The sequence below is a fragment of the Tiliqua scincoides genome, chromosome 2 (genome assembly GCF_035046505.1).
Source record: "Tiliqua scincoides isolate rTilSci1 chromosome 2, rTilSci1.hap2, whole genome shotgun sequence".
In the NCBI taxonomy this organism is placed as follows: Eukaryota; Metazoa; Chordata; class Lepidosauria; order Squamata; family Scincidae; genus Tiliqua; species Tiliqua scincoides.
Window position 1 is genome coordinate 133,684,863 of NC_089822.1, and position 11,239 is coordinate 133,696,101.

Here is an 11,239-nt window from a genome sequence, read left to right on the forward strand (position 1 = left end):
TATTGGAATGGAGGAAGATCTGGTGAGGAGATAGATGTGGTGTCAGCAGTGGCCCCTTTAAGGGTAAGCCTGGGCATCCAGCAGAGTGTGCTGCACAGCTGCAGCCACTTGAAGGCAATAGGGCCCTCAGGGATATAAGAGCACCTGAGGCAGGAAGGGTTTGTGGGTTGTAGAAGGAGTGCAGGTTGACTTTGGAAGCTGACGTTGTGTTGTGCAATATTGGCTCATGCGGTTATGCAAGTTACACCAACATACATTGTACACATAAATGTTATATGTTATGATGGCATGAACATTGTAAAAAAACTCTGGTAGATCTCCAGGCCTTGCTGAGTTTCAAAGTAGCTCTTGAGCCAAAAAAGTGTGAGCACCCCTGGTGTAGACTGACAGTTCAAGGTTTTACAGAGGCCTAGGCAGAAGTCTGAAATGCCCTTTTAACAAAGATTTTTCAGCAGAAGAGGATTAATAAATCATCATGTGCCATTCTATGAGCCATGATTATTTTTATATTTTAAAATGTACTTGCAAAAGCAGCTGAGATCACACCATGGTATTTTATCCCTGAGAATAAGTTAAAATTGTTTAAGAATAGGGTTACTTAATTCACCTCTGAAAAAGCTGTTTCGGGGAAAGACAGGTCATTTAGGAAAGCAAACAGGTGTGTAGCTATATGTCACCTGGGCCCAGCCCAGGAGCTCCCTAGGAACAGGGGCCTCCTCTAAGGTAGAGGCCTCCTCGGGAGTAATACCCGAGTACTCACAGGACTGGGGTCCCTTACAGAGCACCTCCCTGGGAGGAGGAACAAGGACCAGCTGGGAACACCAAGCAGGCACGTGGTTAGAAGGGGTGGGCCCGGCCCAAGAGGGAAGAGGCCTCACAAGGAGCCTGGAGAGGGAAGAGGGAGGTCACTCCTCTCCAGAGGGGAGTAAAGCTCAAAGAAAGCCAGAGGGAAAACAGCAGCCCTGCCTAAGGAGAGAGGCCTCCAGAGGGAGGAAAAGGACGGCTGTCCTGGAGAGAGAAGGTTGGGGGGGGGAGACTTCCCTGACCCTAGACCTGCCTGGACCCAGAGGGTGACCCCTAGAGAGATGGGGTCGTGGAGACAGGGGAATGGAGCCAACTATACCCCGGGGGAGCCAGCTGGAGGGGAAGCTAGACCAGAGAGAACAGGGGCCCTCCTGAGGCCTGATAGCCGGACTCCGACTGCCAGGGGGACAGCCTCCAAAAGCCTTGACCCCAGGCCAAGGGATTGGGAAAGGAAGGCTGTTGCTGACAACGCCCGGGAACGGGTAGGGTCAGGTCCAGAGTCCGCCAGACGAAGACGACGACACGTCAGCATGATGTCTGTAGGTTTGTGACTTAACAGTCCAAATGAATGTAAAATGGCTGACGCTATTAAACCGCCTGTGTCAAGCAACTATACCTGCCTCCCGTCCGTTAATCCGCCGCCGACTGTCGTTCAAGGACCGGGTAAGCCCCTCACACTCGCTTGCTACCCCAGGGGAGGGGCCTCCTCCCGCTATGGACGCTACACTATATTATTCTGAATCTCAAATAAACATATCACTAGATCAGGCTTTCTCATCTATACACATCTCACTGAAGTTTTGTAATATCACAATTGTATTGATTTAAGGGTGTTTATATGCTGCTTCTGAACACATTTCTCAATGTGATTTATAAGTAAAAGCACAGATGTATAACAACAACATAAGCACAGCAGTTCAACTATTAATCTTCAGTCTCACCCACCTGGTGTCGTTTGATGATGTCTTTCAGCTTGGCCTGTAATTTAGGGTCAATGTCTGGATGCAAATAGATGTTAGGTCGGGAGAGGCAGTTATTCTAGAGAAGAAAGAAACATCAGAAGTGAACATCTGGCTGCCAGAAAAAAATGGCTTCTACAGGGACTGAGAAATCATGTTACCTGGACCAGAGATTTTTCGATGGTCATGAACATCTCCACATTGCGATCCATTCGTGATGGATTCTGGAAATCGAAGCGTCTCCTTTTTGGAAGAAAAGAGCATGAAAGTCACAGTGCAGACTTCCTAAAGAAGTTATTTTACAAATCTTGAATTCAGAGAAAGAAAAGTGACATGCCACAGAAACTAATGTCTTAGCCTGGAGGACCTGATAAGGCCACAGAAAAGCACCAGAGACAGATTCATCCTGAGAGGTACAGCCACTAATCTAAGAATCCATAGGGAGTATAAGGGCAGTACAGGTTGAGTCTTGGTATCAAGGGTTCCATTCCCAGGACCCATGTGGATATCAAAGATCGTGTTAAAGGAAATCCATTCAAAAAACAATGTCCCTTTGCTTAGTGATTTAAAGACAGCCTTGCTGACCTTTATACAGCACTGCTGACCTTTGCACAACAGAGGCATCAGGCAGGCAATCATTGTCTCTCCAGATACTTAGAAAGGCTTCACTCTGAGGCAATGACCCCTCCTTTCACTGGGAGAGCAGCTGGGGGGGAATGCAGAGGAGGTGACAATCACTTGCATTCTTTCACGTGCTGGGGGGGAAGAAGGGATCGCTTGCCTTGGAGTGAAGCTGTTCTAAGTGCCTAGAGAGAGAATGATTGATGGATTATCTGTCACTGCCCTCTCCCACACTAATGAGGGATCGCTTGCCTTGGAGTGAAGCTGTTCTAAGTGCCTAGAGAGAGAATGATTGATGGATTATCTGTCATTGCCCTCTCCCACACTAATGAGGCTATTGTTAAACAACTTTTTTTCCTTTAAAGGCCCTTCTCATTGCGCTGAGATAAAACCGCGGGTGAAAAATCCAAGGATGATTAGGTTATGCCTGTACATCCAATCATGTCATTGCCTTTGGATGGCAGCTTAGACATGAATGCAAATATTAGATGAAGCAACCGTTTCCCCCACCCCAAACACTTCCTTACAACCACCATTGCCTTGCAAATTGTATTGGAGTTCAAATATTGTTAACCACTTGGGAGAGGAATGTCAAATCCAAGGAGGTTTAAACTTCTCAAAACAAGTTACAAATACAGTGCAGTGGGCCCTCTGTATCCACAGGGGATAGGTACCATGACTCCCTATGGACAGGGAAATCCACAGATAGTGAAATCTGTGGGGGAGGGGGCTGGGGTCACAGTCCTGCAGGGATACACTTGGGGGTGCTCCAGGCCCTCTGGAGGTCGCACAAGCCCCTCAGTGTCTTTAGAAGGCCTCCTGGACGTGACTGGAAATAAATTCTGGTTCACATCTGGCACTTCCGGTTGCATCTGGGAGGTGTTCTGAGGCCCACTCCATGGGCCTTCCCTAGACATAGAAGTCCTCCCAGACACAACTGGAAACAACTTCTGGTTGCGTTCAGGAGGTCATTTGAGCTGGGATTCAGCATTCGCAGATGCTCATATTTGGGGGTGCCAAGCTCACGGATGATGAGGGCTGACTGTATGCCATTCTTTTATAAAACCATCTTCCCAGAAAATGAAATGATGGAGGCAGAGAAGTGGTGTTAGCAATCTTTCACATACATACTGCTATTTGAAGATTCAAATGACCTCTGCATGACAAGCACTACATCTCTCAATTGTCTCTTCAATTCAGTTGATGCACATAACCAATAACTCCTGCCCTATGAACACCACATAGTTGAAAGGGAACAGCTCCCATTCATGTGGGAGTGAGAACAATAAAGAAGGAGCTTACCATCCTTGGTCACTCTTGAATTTATAAGCTGCTGCAAGGATGTGACAAAGGGCACCACCAGCTTTGAAATCCAAGAAGCATTTTATCTACAGGAGATAGAAGCAGCCAGGTAATGAGACCTTCTTAGATTTGGGGATCAGCTACATCTGCCACAGAAGCCTGCCTTCTCAATAGAAAACCTCAAGAGTTTTCCAGCAGTTAGGCTGGAGAGTAACCAGAGCATGTCATTCAGCCAGAGAGTCCTACACTTGCAGTGAAGGACCAAAATATAGTTAGAAGGCTTAGCACCAATTATCCAGCAAAATGAAGTGAGTCCATTTCAACTGAGCTTGGATACAGGATACTATTTGGATAAAGACAATGCAATAAACCCAGAGATTGTTTCCTAGTGGAAACAAAAGAACTGAATCCATACTTGGGAAACTAATCTAAAGTACTTTATCTCTACTGCAAGAAGGTATGAACTGATACCAAGTATGTTACCATAATTAAAGTAGTTTTTAATGGAACTTGCTTTGATTTTTTTAAATGGGTATTTATATTACAGATGATACTGTAATTATTATTATATGTCGAGTACAATTTGTTTTCCTGTGCAATTTTTTTCTGTTGCTCTATTATGTAAAAGTTCCCTAAATGATAATGATGTTATTATTTACGCAGCACTATCTGTGTGCGTAAAAAATTTATGAGGGCACACACACACAAACAGGGCCCTAATTTTCTGTTTTTACGTTTTTTAATCAACTAACTGCCAAGCCAGCAAAGAGTTAAGACTACAATTAAGCAGAATCTGTCCTTGTCAGAGCTGATAAAAAGTGATGCAATCATGTCCTTTGAGAGCACTGTAATTTAGTAAGAGCTACCTTTCTATCTTGCCCTTTCTTCAAAGTGTAAAGGGCAGTATACAAGATTTCACCGCTCCCTTTTTACCGTTTTGTGACATAGGTTAGACGGAGAGTAACTGGCTCAGGGTCATCCAATTAAGCCTCAGAACTGAGTGGCAATTTGACCTTGATTCTTCCTTACAAGATCAGGGTGGCATCAGGGTTGGCCAGTTCAAGGTGCTAGCTGAGAGCCCACTTGGCCAGAATAACCCTGAATCCTCACTGAGGAAGTGGTAGCGCTCAGTGTGGCATCAGGAGATGGGGGGAGTACCATGGGAGGGGATCCAATGCAGTGGTTTGCCCCAGGTCCACCAACAACCTGGTGCTGGCATGAATACAAGATTTTAATCACTACACCACTGGCTCTAGGTAATTGATTATTGTGATGCTCCACCCTTGAGTCTAAGATTCTCACTGGAATCAAAGAGTATGATGGTATCTGCAAGTGGACACCATGCAATCCCACAAAGAACTAAACCCAGTAAAGCACATCCCCACCTTCAGGGGCAGTTCTACATCTATGCAGAATGGGATGGCAGCTTGCACTATTGAACCTCTGAACAGTACCACTTCAGCCTAAACACATGGGGTCTTTTTTTTCTTCCCCTTTAAAAGCTCCCTCATGTGAAAAGCTCCCACCATGAATTAAACTTGGACATCAGGGGGAACAGTCTGCATATTCCTCTCCCCAATGCATTAAAACTTACTACAGACAGGAAGCTTTTATGTCAGGAAGCACTGAAAATGACTCCTCATCTGTAGTATGAAGTGATATGGTCTGAAATGCTATAGAAAGGTGAGAGGTTGAGGTATCTCCTAGGCAGAAAGGTGGAAAGACCACTACCAAAAAGCCTAGCCACTGCCACTCAAGACTGATCACACTGGGCTAGATGGACCACTATTCTGTGTAACAGAGTGAGGGCCCAATCCTATCAAATTTTCCAGTGCTGGTGCAGTTGTGCCAGTGGGATGCGGGCTGCATCCTGCAGTGGAGGGGCAGTCACTTGGGCCTCCTCAAGGTATGGGAACATGTGTTCCCTTACACGGGTCTGCATTATGGCTACACCAGAGCTGGAAAGTTGGACAGGATTGGGCTCTAAGACAGCTCCTCAAAGGAGCTGGATCGGCTGGACTAAAGAAGGCTTATTTCTTTTGCCACACAGAGATCAAGAAGGCTGTGGCACTCACCGGTAACTTTGTGAGAGGTGCATTGCTGACATGCTTCCCAAATACTTCCTCTTGGAACTGTAGTAACTGGACCACCAGGCTAGACAATGACTTATTGGTGGGTGGCTCTGCTTGGATGTACTATGGAAAGAAAGACTGAGGTGTTAGATAAATCCCCTCTCCAGATACTGCTCTAAACTCAAACCAAGACCCTATGCAACTTAGGTATGCAACACGCACAGTGTTCATTTTCAGTTTGGATCATGCATCGAGCAAAAGCAAGTTATGTCAATAGTAAAGCACTTCTCTTTTATATATGTTCGTAGGTTTTCATGGCCAGCAATAATCCAACAATTTGACGTATATACGCTCTCTAGCAACGTGTCCTGTCTAGGTGCTGAAAAAACAGAACGAAACACTGGACTTTTTAACAACATGGATTCTAATTCTTTGACACAGCCATGGTCTTCTCACCTGAATAAATTTATGTCAAATTGTTGGATCATTTTGTTTTTTTTCTCCTGTCAGAGAAAGAACACAGAGAGAAAGACAAGTACGTATAAAAAGAAACATTAAAAGTGTATCCTACTTTGCAAGGTAGGATTAAATATGTCTTCCAACTCCCATTGAAGACTATTAATTATACAGGAAGCTTTCTCAGAAGCAAAGAATAGCACATCTAGAGAAACAAAATTTCTCACACAAAATGCACATGGTCTTTTTTGCTAGATTTTCTAATTATTAGATGCATTGTGGCAATATTGAGAGTTCCCAAAAGAATTGTGGGTGTGCATAAGATGGTTCCAGCCTTCAAAATCTGCAACCAAAACAGAAATATTCAAAGGTGGAGTGTCTCTTGCAGGAGAGTGAAATACTACCCTAATTTTAACAGCTTCATTTACGGTATTTCCACTTTGCTTTGTTATCCCAGGGGCAACAGAACTCTTACACAAATAGATTATCACTTCCCATTGTCTCAAACTGGTGCAAGGATTTGAAAATGTGAGCAATGGAACTCTCAGCTCCAGAGTATACAGTCTGCGTGGAAGCGAATTTTATATCAGTTCAGGTGGTCCACAGATGAGAGTGTCATCAATATTCTCATATACCTGCTCAAAATATTCTATGGCTCTGCTCAGGGAAAAAGGCACCTCATCAGTGTTCCAGGTTATCTCTGATGTATGCACCACTGATCTAGCCTAGTACAGCGTTAATCAACACACCATTTTGAGAGTTGTGTTCTCAACTGAAAAGATTTTAGTGCTCAGAATAACTTCCAGTACATGACTCAGTTACACAATTATACATTACTACAGACAAAGTTTAACTGGACTCAGATGGTCCAGGGAGAGAGCAGGTGGAAGTAGTTCATAAGATGTTACTAGGGTTGCTCTCAGATTTTGCTCCTTCTTAATTATCCTAATCATCTACTGTGCCATCCTTTCCAGCTTGTATCCTGGGCACACCAGCTGAAGAGGATGGGAAAGGACAACATTTTTGTTTCTTCATCAACAAAAGGCAGGGACTCTCATTTAAGGTTTGGGGGAGTGGCAGAGGAATATTCTCATAAAAAATTAGCTCTTGGATGCATTCAGTACTAAGTTGCAACTCCTTCCTCTTACCACCACCAAATTAGGCTGCTAAAACAAAGAATGTTAAGATGGGGAAGGGTGATTACTAGGATAGATTTTTGTGAGAGATCAGGGAGCTCAGTTCCGGTTCTGAAAACAAATTTCTGGGCTGTGCATGGACTCAGAGGCAACTATTAATAAATTCTAAGTAATTCTACCCTGCCTGTCCTCAATTTTGCACCGGGCTCTGGCCCTCAGGTTTCTGTTTCTAGTAAAAAGAGGAGATGCTGCAAGCTAAAGTCTGCTCACCCCTGAACTTCAGTGACTTTAACAATGTGGGTCAATCACTTTTTTATTACTATTAAGCAAAAGGATTTGATATTCAGTACAATCCTATGCATGTTTATTCAGAAGTTAAGTCCCAGTGTGTGCAACAGTACTTCCTGTCAAGTAAATGAGTGTAGGATTTCAGACTTTGGCATGTGGATCTAGTACTTAGAGCCACTGAATGGCATATAACAATGGCTACTGATCCACTGGCCAAAATATAGGCATCCCTCAGAAGAGGGGGGCAGAGAGAATGGCCTCCATCTAGTCTCCTTAAAGGGCACCATTGCTAAAGGGTGACACACACCTCCTTCTTGACTTGCTTGATGTACAGTTACTAATTTAAGCTAGAAACATGCAATCTTACCTGGAAACAAACCCCATATTATTATATACCATTTTTAAACAAAAATATTCTCAAGGGAGTTTACGCAGAAAAAAAATGGTTCCCTGACTGCAAGGGGCTCATAATCAAAAAAAGAAATGCCACAGACACAACAACCACCAAGAAGAATGCTATCCTGGGTGTAGAGACAGTTGCTCTCTCCCTGCTAAACTTAAGAGGACCACCTCTTTGAAAGTTGCCTCTTAAGGCACTTAACACATGCCAATCACATTTACTTTTGTGTAAATATGCACAGAATTGGACTGAAGGGTATATACCTCCATGACAGTTACCACGGCCAGAGCATTTCAGCTATGCCTTAAAACAGTCCTCCCACACCTACCCTCAAAAAAACAACTGCATACTGCATTGCTTCTGTATTTGTAACATTCCAGGAACTGAATGCTAGGGGCTGTTAGTGGTCTTGAGTTTTACACTTAACTTTTGATAGTAAACAGCTAGGGGACTGGGGAGAGACTTGAACTTTGAGCAAGTGGTGAACATCAAGCCAGAAGCCGTCACTCCAAGTACAGAGGGAACTCAACCACTCTCTCTCACTTGAAAGGTCAAAGGTAAAAGCCTGGGAACTAAAAGCCATGCTGCCTGCAGAAAGGATGCAGCTGTCAAAGAGCAGACATTCAAAGACAGGAAAGTTACCATGTGCTTTCATGTGAGAAGGTCATTTCCCATAACACAGTAGTGAAGAGCACCTCCTCCTGTATACAGGAGGGAAAATCTATAGGCAAAATTCCATCAAGAAATAGCTTTCATTTTAGCTTCTGGGCCTTTGGCTCATCTTAACCTGTCAGAGGACTAGGTAGGAAAACAAGCAAAAGTAAGAGATCTATCATGCACATGATATCTGAGAGAACACAGTCACCTGAGAAGTGCGAACCTCTTCTTGAATACCACCTCTTTGTAAGAATGAGGTTAAGGGTTAACTGCCACATATAAAGCATTTCCTATTTCTGTTGAAAAATATACACACTGGAAAAGACAATGGAAGCAAAAAAAGGCACCCAAAAGAGGTAAAGGGGAGGCTGCAAATCTTTCCTGGGGGAACAGAAAAAAGTGCAAATCCATAACACACCACCCATTTCAAAAGGAAAATGCTTCATATCTCATCGACTTTTACAAACCAGAGGCCACTGTTACAGTAACTGGGAAAGAAACCACTGAGGTTAATTGCTGGTTGCTTCAGGAGAAAGATAAACAGTTTGAATGAATGAATGAATGAATGAATGAATGAATGAATGAATGAATGATGCAGTGATCAAACTGACAGAAACCTGTGCAAAATCAGAGGACAGGAACAAAAAAGTGGACTGGGACAAGGGATGGGAGAACATGGGGCAGCAGGTGAAACCCAGAAGTCAGAGAGGGTGCAAGAGAGTGTCTGGGCACAGGAGGTCTGAAGGGAGGCAGACTGAGATGAGAAGTCAAAATAGGATTCCCTCACATTGGGAATGTGCAGGGACAGGACAAGGACTGCACAGGACAGGACAGGGACAGGGAATGTCCAGAGACAGGAGGGGAGAGCATTCAAGTGACTGAGAAGGGAAGAAGGGCACAATCCTATGCATGCCCACACAGAAGTCAGTCCTATTGTGTTCAGTGGGGCTTACTCCCAGGAAAGTGCGGCTAGGACCACAGCCTAAATGGAGAGGCAGGTAAATGGAGGGAACCTGTTGGGTACAAGGGTGCGTTTAGGCTGCAATCCCATGCACACTTTCCTGGGAGTAGGCCCCATTGACTATAATGGGGCTTACTTCTGAGCAGAGCTGCATAGGCTGGGGCTGCAATCCCATGCACACTTTCCTGGGAGAAAGCCCTACAGAGCTCAGTGGGACTTACTTCTGAGTAATGCACAGGATTGTGCCCTTAGTAGACGAGGAGGAGCTGGGCGGCGGCTTTGAAGCCCCTCCAGGCGGGGTGGGGTCGGTGCCCGGGGTGGGGAGCGAGCGCCAGGCCCTCCCCTCCCCGCCAGGCTCTCCTCACGCGTGGGGCGGGTGGGGGAGCCAGGGGCGGGCTGGGCGGGTGTTCCCGCGGCCGCGGGCCGGAGGGAAGAAGAGGCGCCCATTCCCCTCCCCGGCGGCCTCCAGAAGGCGCTGCCTGCGCGCCAGGGGCAGGGAGAAGGCCGAGGCCTGGCCGGGGGGGCGCTACCTTCTTGTAGTTCTTGCCCAGCCAGACGCGCGCGCTGTCGAACTGACTAACGGTGTCCGAGGCCTCGTAGTACTTGACGTTGGGGCCGCCGTCCTTCTTCCGCACCGCCATTTTCCCAGCGCCGCCGGCCTGGGCCGCGCCACTCGCCTGCCTCCCTCCCTCCGCGAGCCGCCGCGGCAGGCGATGTCCGGCAGCGCCCTCTGCTGGCCGCTCGCTCGCGCTGCGCCGCACCAGGCCGCCCCCCCGCTCTGCTTCGCCCCGCAGCGCCGCCTGTTGGAAGGAGAAGTCGCTGCAACCGCACTTGCTCGAGCGCCCCCTGCAGGCTGCAGGAGGGACCTGTCGACTTCCCCTTTCTGGTGTCTTTGGAACAGAGTCCAGCAGCTGCATAGCTGCTTCTACAGAGCTGAAGCTGGCAGGAACGTCAGTGGAAAATCCGCACTGGTCTAGTGGTTAAAGTGCCCACACTTAAACTTTTACCTACTTCAGTCTCAACACAAGTTCGAATCCCCAGAGACTAAACAATTAAATTGGAAAAAAACAAAAAGCAGAGAAAAAACTCAAAATAGTTTTTAAATAGCGCTGCACCAGGCCGCCCCCCTGCTCTGCTTCGCCCCGCAGCGCCGCCTGCTGGAAAAATAATAATAATAATAATAATAATACAGGTATTTATATACCGCCTTTCTTGGTCTTTATTCAAGACTTTATTCAAGGCGGTTTACATAGGCAGGCTTATTAAATCCCCATAGGAATTTTTACAATTTCAAAGAAGGTTCTTTCAAAGAGTTGATGTGGCCCTCCTGCCAAAAACTTTGGACACCCCTGGTTTAAACTATGGTTACTAACAACCAAGACTTACTGGTTCAGGATTGTTCACAGCAACCAAGATGACTGCACAGAGCGCTAGCTAGTATGTCGATTAGGAAGCTCTGATTGGTTCCTTGTCCAGTACGCGGGTACATACGCGCTATTTAAACAGGCACTCCAACTGGTGCATGTTAGTTGTTGGTAGCATTGGCTCCGGCATACTCATGGAAGTGGCCAGGATGGGGATGC

General features: G+C 46.0%; 1 protein-coding gene across 5 annotated transcripts in view; it reads right to left on the reverse strand.

Moving 5' to 3' along the window:
- SMARCC2 (SWI/SNF related, matrix associated, actin dependent regulator of chromatin subfamily c member 2) overlaps positions 1 to 10,321 on the reverse strand; it is a 43,535-nt gene extending 33,214 nt beyond the window's left edge. For all 5 annotated transcript variants that reach the window (XM_066614263.1, XM_066614261.1, XM_066614262.1 and 2 more), the window contains exons 1-5: positions 10,187 to 10,321; positions 5,762 to 5,881; positions 3,687 to 3,772; positions 1,925 to 2,006; positions 1,750 to 1,842 (exon numbers count right to left, since the gene is read on the reverse strand). In XM_066614263.1, coding sequence (XP_066470360.1) covers positions 1,750 to 1,842; positions 1,925 to 2,006; positions 3,687 to 3,772; positions 5,762 to 5,881; positions 10,187 to 10,297 — 492 coding nt within the window. In that variant the 5' untranslated portion in view covers positions 10,298 to 10,321. The remainder of the gene's footprint in view (positions 1 to 1,749; positions 1,843 to 1,924; positions 2,007 to 3,686; positions 3,773 to 5,761; positions 5,882 to 10,186) is intronic.
- Positions 10,322 to 11,239: the final 918 nt, after the last annotated feature.